The sequence below is a fragment of the Caloenas nicobarica genome, chromosome 18 (genome assembly GCF_036013445.1).
Source record: "Caloenas nicobarica isolate bCalNic1 chromosome 18, bCalNic1.hap1, whole genome shotgun sequence".
In the NCBI taxonomy this organism is placed as follows: Eukaryota; Metazoa; Chordata; class Aves; order Columbiformes; family Columbidae; genus Caloenas; species Caloenas nicobarica.
Genome location: NC_088262.1, coordinates 354,853 through 368,528, shown reverse-complemented (window position 1 = coordinate 368,528; position 13,676 = coordinate 354,853). Strand labels below are relative to the sequence as shown.

General features: G+C 63.4%; 4 protein-coding genes across 4 annotated transcripts; 2 read left to right on the top strand and 2 right to left on the bottom strand.

Moving 5' to 3' along the window:
• Positions 1-723: 723 nt before the first annotated feature.
• Positions 724-6,687, bottom strand: ARHGDIA (Rho GDP dissociation inhibitor alpha). The gene is made up of 6 exons (XM_065647720.1): positions 6,601-6,687; positions 3,688-3,897; positions 3,234-3,317; positions 2,732-2,808; positions 2,556-2,619; positions 724-2,156 (listed from the first exon to the last, which is right to left on the bottom strand). The coding sequence occupies exons 2-6, from the start codon at positions 3,875-3,877 to the stop codon at positions 1,957-1,959; spliced, it is 615 nt and encodes a 204-aa protein (XP_065503792.1). The 5' UTR covers positions 3,878-3,897; positions 6,601-6,687; the 3' UTR covers positions 724-1,956.
• A 152-nt stretch (positions 6,688-6,839) lies between these two features.
• ALYREF (Aly/REF export factor) lies at positions 6,840-10,758 on the bottom strand. Its single transcript, XM_065647948.1, has 6 exons — positions 10,486-10,758; positions 10,245-10,376; positions 8,146-8,293; positions 7,998-8,061; positions 7,697-7,877; positions 6,840-7,101 (listed from the first exon to the last, which is right to left on the bottom strand). Exons 1-6 carry the CDS (start codon positions 10,717-10,719, stop codon positions 7,087-7,089), a joined length of 774 nt encoding a protein of 257 aa, XP_065504020.1. The 5' UTR covers positions 10,720-10,758; the 3' UTR covers positions 6,840-7,086.
• Positions 10,759-10,849: 91 nt separating this feature from the next.
• Positions 10,850-11,318, top strand: ANAPC11 (anaphase promoting complex subunit 11). Its single transcript, XM_065647881.1, has 2 exons — positions 10,850-10,984; positions 11,074-11,318. Exons 1-2 carry the CDS (start codon positions 10,876-10,878, stop codon positions 11,217-11,219), a joined length of 255 nt encoding a protein of 84 aa, XP_065503953.1. The 5' UTR covers positions 10,850-10,875; the 3' UTR covers positions 11,220-11,318.
• Positions 11,319-11,391: 73 nt separating this feature from the next.
• NPB (neuropeptide B) lies at positions 11,392-11,982 on the top strand. Its single transcript, XM_065647880.1, has 2 exons — positions 11,392-11,692; positions 11,807-11,982. The coding sequence occupies exons 1-2, from the start codon at positions 11,492-11,494 to the stop codon at positions 11,933-11,935; spliced, it is 330 nt and encodes a 109-aa protein (XP_065503952.1). The 5' UTR covers positions 11,392-11,491; the 3' UTR covers positions 11,936-11,982.
• The last annotated feature ends 1,694 nt before the right edge of the window (positions 11,983-13,676 follow it).

Sequence of the window (13,676 nt, the reverse complement as noted above, 5' to 3'; positions counted from 1 at the left end):
GCTCTCGCCGGCAGCAGCTGCGGCAGATGCCGGGTCCCACGGGGGTTCAGGCAGCTCCACCTCAGCCCCGGCGCTGGGGGTTGTGTCCTTGAGCTGCAGCTCCTGGAGCGGCTGCACAGTGGCCCGGGGCCTGGCTGCGCTGTCACCCAGCGGGTCCCTTAGCACCCGATTCCTGTCACGAGTGGCTCAGCCAGGAGTGGGGCCCAGCGGCTCCTCTGCAGCTGCTCAAGTGCTGCGAGTTCTGTAAAGAGCTTTTCCCAGCCACACTTTTCTTATCCTGAGCACAAATACACCACACACTCTGCAAACATCCGCAGGCTCTTATCACACAGCAGCGCTCCTGGGTTCCGTTCTCATTCCTCTCACTGCGCAGGAATTTGGCTCCGTGGCTGCAGTGGACAGGACATGGGCGGCCTCGACCCCACCTGCTCCTCACAGGCATGAGACCCCGAGTTTGCTGCCCCGGAGCTGCCGCCTGCGCGTCCCTGCACCCCTGGTGCAGAACCACAAGCAGCCAGGGCTGGGGCCAGGAGCCAAACGCCACCCGGGGCCTCTTGCCTCTCCTGCTCCAGGATGGTCCCGCGGCCCGTGTCACAGCTCCGCGAGCCCTGCGGTTCTGCTCCCGCTCGTTTGCAGAAATCCCATGAAACAAAGTTCTGCTGCTTCCTGCCACAGACCCAGGAAGTCCCAGAACAGACCCAGAACACAGAGCAGATAGTCAGTTGAAAGATTTTATTTAACTGTCATAAAAGGAGAAGCAGACGATGATTCCAAACCTGTTATCCCGTGTTGAGGATTTACAGACAATATGCACCAAATCAAATTAACAAAACTCTCTCTAGGGGCAGGGCAAGGGTGAGTTAGAGGCAAAGACGTCGCTACGAGGAAGCCGCAGATACTTGGTCCCGGTTCTAATTCGACTTCAGCGTGGTGGGATCGGACGGGGCTGCGGGGCCGGTGTCAAGGCAACAGATACTGACGGGCCAGGCACAGGCTGTGAAGGCAGCACAGATACATAAGGCATCACCCGCTGGGAACACCCATCCCTCGCCAGCTCCGTGTTGTGGTGTCAGGAGCAGCTGCAGCAGCTGCCAGCCCATCCGCAGCCGGAGCAGCTCGGGGCGGCCAGTGCTGTCTGGGATTTCAGTGCTTTGCAGCTGCCATGGCTGCAACGAGAACCGTGAGGTGACGGCAGCACCGGTGACCCCCGCGCCCGCTGGCCTGGCTGCCCCCGCCAATGCCGCTGAGGCTGCCGGAGCTCACTGGGGCAGGGCCAGGGACCCGTGGGCGGCTCTGGGCACCTGTCACCTGGTGTCACGCTCCCCCCTGGAGATGTCCCATCCCAGGTGAAGGACAGACCAGCAGCAAAGCGGGAACTTGTGAATCTCCTAGTAACCCATGTGGGGCGTGACCAGGGCGAGCGCTATGCCAGGGGATGGCAGGATGGGTGGCATTTAAAAAGTGTTAACGAGGGCAGGGCCCCCTCCCGAGAGGATCCGTGTTACACGTTAAGGCATCATGGTTATGGGGAACAGCCACAAATGGAGCCGCCAGCGTGCCCAGCACAGGCTGGGGAGGGGCCGGACGTGATTTTAGCTGATAAACAGATTCGAAAGCCACCTGGCGTCAGTTCCTCAGCTCCCCACAGGCAGCAGCCGCCCAGAGCCGTGCAGGAGCTGAGCGCAGGGTCCACGCAGGACACAGGGCTGCACCAGGGGAGCGAGCGCTGCCGCCCTGCGTTGGGACGGGACAGGGGCAGGAGCTGGACTCGGGCAGCGCAGGCCGGTCTGTGCGCTCAGCGGTTCTCTGGGGAGGGGGCACGTTACAAACTGAGCTCTGGTCAAATGATATCGGGGTGTGAAGGGGAAGAGGGTTCCAACGTCAGCACTTTGGTATGGGGGGGGTTTCTACAGGAGCCACTGTCTGATTCACGCTCTCAGTTTGGCCGGGGAAGGGTTAGTCCTTCCACTCCTTCTTGATGGTCAGGTTCCACTCCCAGGACAGGTGGTCAGTCTTATCATCGTCTGTGAACTTGGATTTGACGTTGTAGCTGCCCCGGGCCAGCATCCCCTTTGGGGCCTCTTCCATGGGGGTCAGAAACTCGTATTCCTCTGCGCGGGGGCCATAGCTCCCAACCATGTACTCGGTCTTGTCAACTAGGGGCAGAAAAAGAGGCACATGGGGCTGTTTAGGAGCCTCCCCGGCATTTGGGACAAGGCTAAAGCACATGGCAGCTCTGTCACTGCTACAACTATCCACACAGCAGCTGTGACAACACGAATGTCACCCGTTAACAGCCCTGTTCACTCCAGGAGTGGCTCCCCCCGCGGGGAGCGACCCCCAGCCAGAGCCTCTGGCTGCAGTGACCCATTCGCTGCCGCTCCGGCCGGGATGGCGCACCGAGTCCAGAGCTGCGGGCACAGCCAGGGCCACCGGTCACCATGTGCACAGACCCCAATGCTCCTGTGCAGGGAGGGGGCAACCAAACATCCCCTCTCGCTCCGAGCTGGGGGGCAATGTGGGCAGCCCGGGCCCTGGCACAGAGCAGCACTTACTTTTCACGCCTTTCCGGAACGTGTGCTGAATGTACTTCAACCCCGACACAATCTCCCTGTTGACCTGCAGAGACAAGCGAGGGCTACAGATGCATCCTGAGATGCTGCCCACCCACCTGCAACGTTCCACCTGCAGTGTTCCCCCTGCTCTTCGGTTTTCACATCTGAATTCTTACCCTAAAGGAGATTTTTATCCGGTATTCCACACCCTCCTTCAGCACAAACGCCTGCTTCTTATAGCTCTCCAGATCACCTGCAAAGAAGGGAGAGGGTTGCTCAGGGTCCCTTCGTATCATGCTCTGGGGTGAATTGAAGTGACAGGAGGGGGCAGCACACGGCTCATCCGTTCGTGTCTGACAGGACCCTCCTTGCTGCACCGCCCGGGCACACGACGCCCCATGCAGGGATTCTGCAGCACTTAATGCCAGAACATCCCTTTGCAGACGTTTGCTCTGGGGCCATCACCACCTCGAAGCTGCTGTTGCTGCAGCTGCCCCAGCCAGCAGCTCAGGCCTCTGCAGAACCAGGACTCTGAGAGAACAGAAGCTCTTGGGGGACACGGCCGCGGGCTCCAGGTGCAGAACCCTGCGGAGGCTCTGGCCCTTTCCTCTGCGTCCGGCACAGCGGCTCTGCTACCAGTGGGGGCTCCAGAGAAGTTCTGGGATCCTCCGCGCTCACCTGTCAGGTCCAGCTCCAGTGGGCCGGGCGCCGTAGCACAGACCAGCGTCAGTTTGGTCACCACCACGTTTGGGGCGTTGGGATCTAGAAGAGAAGGGAGAGGCTGTTAAACACCCACCCTGACACCAGGCAGCACAGCTCCTTGTCCTTCCAGGGCCCTTCCTGAAAGAGCAGGAACACCCGTGAGAACATCCCCCTGCACTCCCCCCAAAACACCCCCCAAAGGCACAAAGTGCCGGTCCTGGGCCTCGCTGCTGGGCAGGGACGGGCGCGGGGGGAGGCAGAGACGCGCCTTCGCCTTCATACTCTGCCCAAGGCAAAGAGCTGGGAGGAAGAGGAGGAGGAGGAAGAGGAGGAAGAAGAGGAGGAGGAGAACAGCTCCGGGCAGGAGCAGGGATGAGGCTGGAGGGGACGAGGGAGCTCTGCTCAAGGAGGTGTCACCATCCCAGCTCACCTGCAGTCACGGTGACGGCGCCAAGCAGTGCCTCCTTGTATTTGCGCAAGCTCTCGTCATCCTTGTCCAGCTCCTGGATCTCCTGGATGCTCTTCTGGGCAGGCGGCTTGTAGTTGACGGAGTGTTCATCCTCCTCGTTCTCAGCTGCGATCTGGGCCAGCTGCTCTGCCGTCGGCTCCTGCTCTGCCATCCTCGCACGCGCGACTTACACTGGAGTGGGGAGGAGAATGTCGCTGCACTGACCCCCGCGCCAGCGCGGGCCCTTCTTGGGCTGTCTCCAGCGCTGTCCCCAGGACCACAGCCCGCCCTGGCGCCTGCAGACCCCCCACAGCCCAGGTCCATGTTCAGCCCATGGAGGCTCATGCAAGAGGGAGGAAAAATCCAGCCTGGGAGCTCTGCTCATCAGCTGAGCAGGGCAGTGCCCCAGGTGCAGAGAAAGCAAGTGCTCCCTTCCCGAGATCAGCTGGGCGAAGCTTTCGCTCAGAACAAACCTGGGCCTAAACAAGCCCCACTCAGCTCTGCTCCCCACAGCATGACCCAGCCAAGAACAGCCCTGGCCCCACCAGGAGCCCCCGCAGCAGCCGGGAGCTCCCGGCCGTAACTCGATCGGGTCAATCGGATCAATGTGCTCCATGCCAGCTGCCCCGGGCAGCGGAACAAGACACCGGCTCAGCTGATCCCGCGCTTGGCCCTTTGCAAAGATCTGTGTCACACCCAGACGGTGACACAGATAACGGGTTGAAAACATGCAGATCTGGCTCGGTGCCCAAGACTCCAACACCGAGGGCTGGTGAACAGTGACGCCAACACCCGTTAAAACCTCGGTAACAGCCCCTGACATCCTCAGCCATTGCTGATGTGCCCCATGGTCACCCCACGGCAAATATAAACTTGATCTCTCCACAGACCTGAAAAACTGTCAGTGGCAGCTTTTGAATAGCTTTTTGTACAAGGAAAATCCTTCACAAATGATCTGCTGCCGGATCCAGGTGTTTCTGCCATTATCTGTTGCTCCCGCACGAGCACACGCGACTTAGATGGAGCCGCATTCGCTGCTCTGGTGCCTGGTTTCCAAATACATCAAGAGCTACAATCTTTGCTACAAATACAACAACACAGGCAAAGTACTTAAATACGGCTTAATTCTGATCCGCGCACACCCAAAGCTTCTCCCCCAGGTCAGTCTGAACGAGCGACCATCAGCCACTCTGGTCTGGGCGCTGACGTCCCGCAGACAGGTCGGTTCTTCTCTTTCTCCCCTGTGCCCGGAGCGGGACGGACACCCCTGGCGCGGACACGACACACAGAGCAGCCGCCGAGTCGCCTCCTGCCCGGGCACTGTGCTCGGCTGTCCCGCTCAGCGGGTTCTCCAGATTCTCTCGGCGCTTCTCAGGAGCTACCAGCACGGAGTGCAAGAGCCCCACCTTCCGCCAGACAGACACACGGCTGGGAATGTCTCCCCGCCTGTTTTCGGGCAGATGGTGGTAACAACAGCTTCATCACTCTCCAGGACCAGGACCCAGGGCACTAGTGAACCAGACTTAGTCAGAGTCTCCTCAGATGAGCTAATTAGTGTTGTTATCCATCAGGCCATGGCACAGCCGGGAACACGCAGCAGCGCCAGTTCCAGCCGTCCCCACCCTTCCTGCTTCCCCAGTGCACGGGAAAGATTCCGTGGCCGCATACAGTCCCGCTGGAACTTGATCCCGTCAGTCTGCCTTTCTGCAGGAACTCAATCATCAGTGACCCGTTCTGCAGGAATTCCCTCCCATCAGTCCCCCTTCCTTTCTGCTGGGTGTTCTCCAGCTGGAGCAGCTCGCACAAGGACAGGGAGCAGGAACTGACACCGGCTCAGGCCGAGCTGCTCCGCACATGCAACGGCCGCTCAGGAGGGTGGATCAGAAACCGGGTGGGCTCAGCTGGCGCCCGGGGGGGCAGCAAAGGGACCCGGTGACACAGACGCTGCCCTGGGACACGGCTTGGGGATGCCCAGGTTACGCTGCTATGTCCCGGAGAACCCCGGTCACCCTCCCCAGCTCTCAGCCCAGGGTGACGGGCTCCGGGAAGGCTTGGCTGCCCCTCAGGGCCTCAGCCCTTGCAGAGGTAACACTATTGTTTGGGTTTAACCCCGGAGCTCAGATCACCTACAAGGCGTTCGCCATCAGGAGCAGAACCCAAGGCAGGCGCAGGCGGTTCCCCACGCTCACAGCACGGGTTTGCAGAAATCCCCCAGTCCCATCCCAGGATGGGAACCAGCTACGTGGGCAAATGGGCTGTGGCTGCACCCGGAGCGTGACCTGTCCGTCTGCCCCCCTCACCAGGACACGGCAACGGCACCGTCTGTGCCCAGCGGCTGCGGGACAGGGACACCTGGAAAACCAGAGCGACAGGGCGCTCGGGACCAGACCCGAAACCCTGGAGGCGACAAATCAGCCACTCGGTGCGACCGCGACTTCTCGTCCTCGAAAAAGGAAGTTGCGACTTTCGGACTCGCTGCCCAGAGCCCCGGAAGCCGGGGGAGCCCCGGCCCGGCTGCGGGACCGACCCGCCCGCGGCGCCGCAGGATCAACCGGCCCCGAGGAACCTGCGGCCGAGCTCCTCGTTTTGTAACCAGAAACATTCTCTGGAAAATCTCGTTTCCGACAAGCGGGAGCGACCGCGCCCCGGGCCCCTCCCGCCGCCCCGGGACACCCGGCGGGCACGGGCCGCCCCGAACCGGCCGCGCTTGGCCCCGCCCGCGGGCCTCGCGCCCCGAGAGCTCCGCTCCCGAGCGGGTCTCGCCGGGACGGCGGCGCTTCCCGGCCCCGCCCGCGGCCCCGCTCCCCGGCCGCGCGCCGAGCCAGCGGGGGCGGTGCGGCCGGCCCGGCCCCGCGCCCTGAACCCCCCGGCCCCGCGGCCCCCGCCCCGCCCTACCGGGCCCGCTCCTCCGCCGGGACAACGCCGGGATCCGCCCAGCCGCCGCGCGCCCCCGCACTTCCGGGACACGCCCGTCACTTCCCGTTAGAGGAGGCTGAGCCTGCGCCTCACTTCCGGCCGCGGCCCGGCACGCTGATTGGCCCAGGAGATACGCGCGCGCTGGCGGGAGGACCGATCGTCTGGGCAGCGCGCGCGGCGGGGCGGGGCGCGGGAAGGCGCGCGCGGGCGAGCACAGCTCTAGACACGGTTCTATTTTATTACGGCGAAGGTGAAAAAGCCACCTCGGCCCAACAGGCAACCAGTAAAATTTATCCCAAAAATAACTCGGTACAAAACAGGTCTGTTTGGAATTAAAAAAAACCTTTACAGGAGTTAAAACCTATCCCGGAACAAAAATAAAACAAATCCCGTCGGTGCGAGCCGCCCGCGCAGCCCGGGGAGCGGGGGCCAGAGCCGAGTCCGTCCTGCGCCCGCGCCGCCACTTTAGCTGGTGTCCATCTGCAAGAGAGGAGACGAGAGGAGCCGTCACCGCACGCACTGGTGCCACCACACCCCGGCACTGCCCCCCACACCCCATCCCCATGAACCAGCACAACTGACGGGGCTGCCAGAGGGTGCAGGGACTCCAGCCCCGGCCTGCTCGGGTGCCAGCCCAGGGGCGTGCGGCTGTGCCGCCTCCAGCACATCTTGCGCCAAATACTCCTCTGGACACGTCCCTGCGCCTGAGAAGCTGCTCTAACCCACCAGACACTCCCAGGCCACGTTTTTCTGGAATTCTGCTCATCCCGCTTCCCTCACACTCTCACCTCCGTTTTGTCTCCCTCCCACAGAACTGACTCCCATTCCTTTTCTGCAGCTCGTGGTCTCTGTGGGTCTCGCTGCGCAGCTGCTCTTCCCCCCAGCTGCTCCTGCCTATGAGGAGCCCACCCTGCGCCGGCCCAGTAACGGCAGCTGACAGTGTGTTCTGGGGAGCAGAGCCAACTGCCAGAACGAGGCACCACTTGGGCTCGGCTCCACGGGGAGACAACGGCTTCAGCCCAACAACCCAGAAATGCTTTCCCTTTCCTGCCGCCCACGCTGCCCCAGCGCTCACCCTGGCATTGTAAGCGTCCAGCTGTGCGTCTAGTTCCTCTGCGGAGAGCTGCTGTTTGGAGGTTCTTCCAGCTCCTCTGCCTCTCCCTCTGGCCCCGCCACGAGTCCCTCGCCTGTTGCCTCCTCCACCACCAAATCCTCCTGAACCGCCGCGGTTTCTGGTCATGCCACCTCTGTTTACACTGTCATTTTCAAAAAGTGACTGTTTTAGCGCATTCTGGTTAACCTCGACACGCGCGAAGTCTGCTCCACAGCAGACAGACCCACGCTCCACGCAGACAGGGGCCCCGCACTGCTCTCACCTCTGTGCCGGTCTCCTCTGTGTGTCGATCTGTGACGTGACCAGCTGGATGTTCATGGGGCGCCCTGGGGGGAGCAGCCCGTCAGCCGGGGAGGGGACAGGGGCTGCTCCAGCCAGGGACACACAACGGAGCCGCCCCGCAGACTCACCATCCAAGGGGACCCCATTGTACTGCTTCATCGCCTTCAGTGCATCCGCCTTCCTTTCAAAATGCACGTCTGCCGTCCCCAGGCTGCGGCCAGACCTGTCGTAGTGCACGGCCGCCTTCTTCAAGGTCCCAAACTCTGCAAAGAGCTCCTGAGAACAAGAAGGAGAGGAGCGCACGCGTCCTTCAGAGCTGTCGACGTGCAGCAGCTCCCAGACACAACTGCCCTCGGCAGCTGCCAGCACCTTTCAAAACGGTGCCAGTAACTCGGAGGCAGCGCCGCTGGAGAGCGGGGCTCAGAAACCTCCTGTGGCGGCAGAACCAGCAGGAGCTCAGAGTCCCCAGTCGCAGGGCATGTGGTCACAACCAGCACGGTGGGCTACAGGGAAATTGCTGCTGTGTTTGTTACGGCTGAGTCCGTGGGGTGAGTATTTAAAACAACCCGGACCTATTCCATTTCGTAGAGGAACAACAATCTGTACGAACACAGGGATTTATAAGATGATCGCGGTTCCATTGTGCTGGACTCTTTTTTAAATTTTCCTTAAATCTTTCCTAGACCAGGTGCGATTTAAAAACAGGCCATTAGGTTTATACCCCAAAACCTGAGATCAAGAACATCCCCTGCTTAAGTATGTCATCTGCTGTCACAAAGGATGGAAACAAAGGGGCAGCAAAAGAACCACCACTTTTGTTCCACAGACGTTAACTTTAGGAAGCCAACAGAGACACCACAGCTTCACTGCTTCTGCAGCACCTCCCACCTCTAAAGCTCCACATCTGCCCCAAGGGACCGGGGGACGGGCCCCATCCCGCAGGGCCTGACCAGCAGCTGCCCCGTGACAGCTGCCCGGCTCTGACGGGCTGCACAAACATTCTGCTGCTCCCAGCGCAAGCGGCACCTCGGGCAGGGCTGCGGCTGCTCCCCTGTGTGCCCCTTCCCCGCAGGGCTGACACAGCGCTGGGCAGATGCAGCCAGGACGGCGCTCGGTGCTGCAGAGAACGCGGCTCCAAGGGGCACCCAGGGAGGTACCTCGTTAACGACGCCATTAGCATAGAAACCACAACGCCATCGCCACATCTGAGGCAGTGCTACATTGTGGGGTGGGCAGTAACAAATAGGTGCAAAGCCACACAGTCAGCTCTGCCACTAAATAATCCACAGGTGGAAGTTCTGCCACAGCTCAGCCCCATCAGATGGGTTCTTCACTAAGAACCGTATTTAAACCAAACCTGGACTCGCACAAGTAGAGGTGGGTTGAGGTGCAGAACCCAGCAACTACGTGACCTGAAAACGCTCACGTCCAATTCCTCCAGCAGAGCCAGATCGGCAGAGAGTGACTGGAGTGACTTGACCGATGAAGAAAGCACACGAGGAGCTGTTTGCTCTTCCCTGGTGAGGACCAGATGCCAATTCAAAAGGAATCTGCAGTGTGACGGAGCTGGCAGAGCCCTGGTGGGCACCCGCCTGGTACCTGTGACCATTTAGCTCTGACCAACTCACCGCCCGCTCGTCCCCGCGGCCCCGTGGGAGCCACGGCCCAACCAGAGCCTGGTGCTGCATGCCCGGATGACAGACCCGCAGGCTCTTACCCAAAGCACGGCTGGAACAAGAGACAAGCCCCCAACGGGGAACTCGACAGGAGGGTGTAAGACACCAGGGAGCACAGAGGCTGCAGTGCAGGGAGCGTGTTCTCCCTCACAAACACCTCCCCACAGTTACATGGCGGACACGCACATGGGAGCAGCTCAGCGCTCCCAGAATGAGACTGCAACAGGTCCCACAACGACAGAGTGTGCAAACGTGGGCACAGCGCAGCCACAGAATTCCTACAGCCTGGCAGATGCTGAGAGCTTACACGGAATCCTCCAGCCGCAGTCGGGTTCAGCCCAACAGCTGCGCTTCCCCCGTGCGCAGAGTCACGGGCGACGCCGCTCGCCACCGCTCCCTCCAACACGGCGATTCCCCCCTCCGCAGCCCCCGGGGCCGCTGCAGATGGGCAGGGGCGGCACAAACCAGCGGCATCCCCCAGCGCGGGGCTCGGGCCCTTCCCTCCCGGGCGGGAAGGCGGCGGCACCGCCGGCCCCAGCGCCCCCCCGCACCTGGATGTCCGCGTCCGACACGCCGAAGTCCAGGTTGGACACGAGCAGCTTCCCGCCGGTCTCCACGCCCGCGCCCGCGCCGAAGCCGCTGTCGAACAGGTCGTGTTGCCACTTCTCGGGGAGCTGCTTCGGCTGCAACGACAGCGGCGCCTCGCTCAGCGGCGCCGGGCGCACAAAGCGCCGGGCCCGCCCGGCCCCCGCCCGGCCCCCGCGCCCCCCGCCCGGCGCCCCCGGCCCGTACCCGGCTGTAGGGCGCGGGCCGGTTCCTGCCGCCGCCCCGGGCCATCACCGGCCGGTTCCGCACGGGGCCGCCGCCGCCCGCTCGCCCGGCTCCCACGCCGCCCCGGCCGGGCCCGCCCCCGCGGGTGGCGCCGCCCCGGCCCCGGCCGCCCCGGCCGCCGCCCCGGCCGGCCCCGCGCTGGCTCCGGTTGAGCTTAATGATATCGTCCAGAGACATGTCCATCTTGTCGGCCATGATGGCGGCTCCGCTCCGGGGCCCGCACTTCCGGCCGCGCTGCCGCCGCCGCCGGAAGCGGAAGAGGCGGGGCCAAGCAGGGAAGGCGCGCTGGTGCGCGGGGTCTTGTGGGGCGGCGGGCGGGACTTCCGGCGGCGCGGCGGGCGGGGCGGGGCCATGCGGGTGCGCGTGCGGAGCTGGCACGCGGTGGCCGCGTGGCTGTGGGTGGCGAACGACGAGAACTGCGGGATCTGCCGGATGGCGTTCAACGGCTGCTGCCCCGACTGTGAGCGCGGCCGGGCCGGGGCGGGGACCGGGGCGGGGCGGGGGCCGGGCCGGGGCCGGGGCCGCGCTGACGCTCCGTCCGTGCCGCAGGCAAAGTGCCCGGGGACGACTGCCCGCTGGTGTGGGGCCAGTGCTCGCACTGCTTCCACATGCACTGCATCCTCAAGTGGCTCAACTCGCAGCCGGTGCAGCAGCACTGCCCCATGTGCCGCCAGGAGTGGAAGTTCAAGGAGTGACGGGCACCGACATCCCGGGCAGCGGCCGCTCCGCCCCCCGCGCCGCTCCGCCCTCGGTAACCGTGCGGCCGCCGCTCGCCGCGCCGGTGTCCGCCGTCTTGCCGGGATCGGTGCTCGGGGGCGGGAGCGGCGGTGCCGGGACCCACCCCGGCGGGCAGAACCGCTCGGTAACGGGGGCGGCTGCGGGGCCGCCCCGGGAGGGCGGGGCGGGGCGGCTCCCCCGCCCGGCTATAAAGGCGGCAGTGGCGGCCCCGTCCCGCTGTCCCGGCACCATGCGGGCGGTGCTGGGGCTGCTCTGCCTCTGGCTCCTGCGCCCCGCCGAGCCCTGGTACCGGCCGCCGGGCGGGCCCCGCCTCTACTCGGTGGGCAGAGCCGCGGGGCTGCTCTCCGGGTTCCACCGCGCCCCGCACACCCGCCGCTCCCACACGGACGGACCCGCCGAGCGCAGCCCCGGGGCGCTGCTCCCCGCCGCGGTGAGTACCGGGCTGCCTGGGGGCAGCGGGAGCGGGGTCAGGGTGCTCTGCCTGCCGGGCACCCGGGGCGCCCCGGACCCCGCTCCCCAGTCGCCGCTGACGGTCTCTCCGCAGGCGTCGTGCGTGACTGATGTGGCCCCCGAGCCGCGGAGCTGCCGGCTGCTGCCCGGAGCCCCTGGCGCTCTCCGGTGCAGGGCGGACGTGACAGTGTCCTTGGATCCGGGGGACTGCGCAGCCGCCTGAGCCGGCACCGGTGGCTCCACGGTGACAATAAAAGTGTTTCGGCTGCCCTATCGTGTCCATCCTTGCAGGGGAGGGAGGTGCTGGGGAGGGGAGCCCCCGGCTCTGAGGAGCAGCTCAGCGTGAGGCTGCTGAACCCATGGCTGGGACAATGTGCTCGAGGCTCTGGTGACAGGAGGGTGCTGAGAGCCGGGCTGCAGGGGTTGGAGCTGAGCATGGTCTCAGTGGAGGGTGCAGCCTGAGCCCCCATTCCTCGTGAGCATCACGGCAGGGTCCTGGTAGACTGAGCACCCATCTCCTGCCACACTGACCGCGGGGACCCTCAGCAGCATCAGCACGGGCTCCCGTGAACAGCTGCTCAAACGCCTGGTGAAAAAAAAAAAAAATATCACTGATGGCAATCGGCAAGTGGCCGCCCTGACAGCGGTGCAGCCGTGGGGATGGCGCGTGGAGCGCGGGGCTGAGATGCGGGCAGCGGTAGCAGCTGATGGGGCTTTGCCGGGTGGCGAATGTTGCGGGCGGAGCGGTGTGGCTGGCTCAGCACAGCCACGGTCCTGACTGCTGCAGAGCCTGGCGCAAGGGAGCAGCTGCCAGGAGCAGGTCTGGGCTCCAGTGGCCAACAGGGACTTGCTGGGCACGGGTGGTCTGCGCAGCCCGTTCCCCTGCCCAGGGCTGGGGGGGACCAGCCCCATCCCCACTTGGGGTCTGGCAGCTGCAGGGACTGGAGCTGGGGCTGCCCTTGGGGTTGTGGCTGCTTGGGCAGGATTTCAAGCACCTGGTACAACTGTCCAGTGAATTAGTTCCTACTAGAGATGTCGGGCACATGCTGCCATTGGCATCACAAGGTGGGGGAGCTTGTTGTGGGGGGTGCAGGAACCAGGGTCTGGATCTTCTGCACTCACTGGAAAAAACTAAACAAACAAACAAAAAAACCCACAGAAAACAAAGCCACAAACTTAAAATTCATACCATTTCCCACCCTCCCCGCTTTTAACTCCGTGCCTGTTTATGTCCCCCTGGGACTCTCAGGCTGCCAGTAAACAGAAGCTTGAAGTGTCCAGAGGTGCCTGCAGAAAGGAATGTCAAACAAAAGTTTTAAGCATAAACTCAGAAGCTGCTCCAGAGGCCCCCGAGGAACAGCAGCTCCATGCACTGCGGCTGAGCTGACGGTTCCAGGCAATAAAGTTACACCAGCAGGCAGACAGCCGAGCTTGGCAAAAGCAGAAATAAACCACTTCTGTCAGTTTTTAATAACAACAGTACCTGTTTGCCTCCCAGAGGCAGCTCATCAACATGCAAATGCTCAGCCCGGGGTAGATGTGTCACCACAGCCGAGTTGTTTGTTTTTGATGACAAACTCTCCTGCGGTCTCTGCAGGAGGGGGCTGCGCGCTGCAGACACGGCTGCTCCAGCAGCTCTGCCAGCGTCACCCCCCGGAGTCCGGCCCTGCCCAGCGCCCGGGGCTCTGGGGACGGGACAGGAGGCTCCGGGTGCCCCCAGCTCCCCAGCCTGGTGCTCAGCAGGGAGCTCTCCCACACAGGTGAGTGTCTTGGCTCTTGTCACAGATGACATTAATGTATTCCATGAATATCCTGTTCATTACTGAAATGCCAACATGTGAACATGGACGCTGGGATCAGCACCTGTGCAGCCACGAGACCCTGAGCTCCATGGCTGATCTGTCCACACTGCAACCCCTCCAGGCAGGACAGATGGATGGTGGCTGCCCACAGCTGCTGCTCTG

What these genes read in the sequence shown, in the direction of transcription:
- ARHGDIA (XM_065647720.1), bottom strand. Translation starts at nt 3,877, where the DNA reads ATGGCAGAGCAGGAGCCGACGGCAGAGCAGCTGGCCCAGATCGCAGCT. An exon ending in CGCCGTCACCGTGACTGCAG is followed by an intron (nt 3,318 to 3,687) that starts GTGAGCTGGGAT and finishes CTTCTCTTCTAG; the next exon opens with ATCCCAACGCCCCAAACGTG. An exon ending in GTTCCGGAAAGGCGTGAAAA is followed by an intron (nt 2,157 to 2,555) that starts GTAAGTGCTGCT and finishes TTCTGCCCCTAG; the next exon opens with TTGACAAGACCGAGTACATG.
- NPB (XM_065647880.1), top strand. Translation starts at nt 11,492, where the DNA reads ATGCGGGCGGTGCTGGGGCTGCTCTGCCTCTGGCTCCTGCGCCCCGCC. An exon ending in GGGCGCTGCTCCCCGCCGCG is followed by an intron (nt 11,693 to 11,806) that starts GTGAGTACCGGG and finishes GTCTCTCCGCAG; the next exon opens with GCGTCGTGCGTGACTGATGT.
- ANAPC11 (XM_065647881.1), top strand. Translation starts at nt 10,876, where the DNA reads ATGCGGGTGCGCGTGCGGAGCTGGCACGCGGTGGCCGCGTGGCTGTGG. An exon ending in CAACGGCTGCTGCCCCGACT is followed by an intron (nt 10,985 to 11,073) that starts GTGAGCGCGGCC and finishes TCCGTGCCGCAG; the next exon opens with GCAAAGTGCCCGGGGACGAC.
- ALYREF (XM_065647948.1), bottom strand. Translation starts at nt 10,719, where the DNA reads ATGGCCGACAAGATGGACATGTCTCTGGACGATATCATTAAGCTCAAC. An exon ending in GGCCCGCGCCCTACAGCCGG is followed by an intron (nt 10,377 to 10,485) that starts GTACGGGCCGGG and finishes CTGTCGTTGCAG; the next exon opens with CCGAAGCAGCTCCCCGAGAA. An exon ending in TGTCGGACGCGGACATCCAG is followed by an intron (nt 8,294 to 10,244) that starts GTGCGGGGGGGC and finishes TCTTGTTCTCAG; the next exon opens with GAGCTCTTTGCAGAGTTTGG.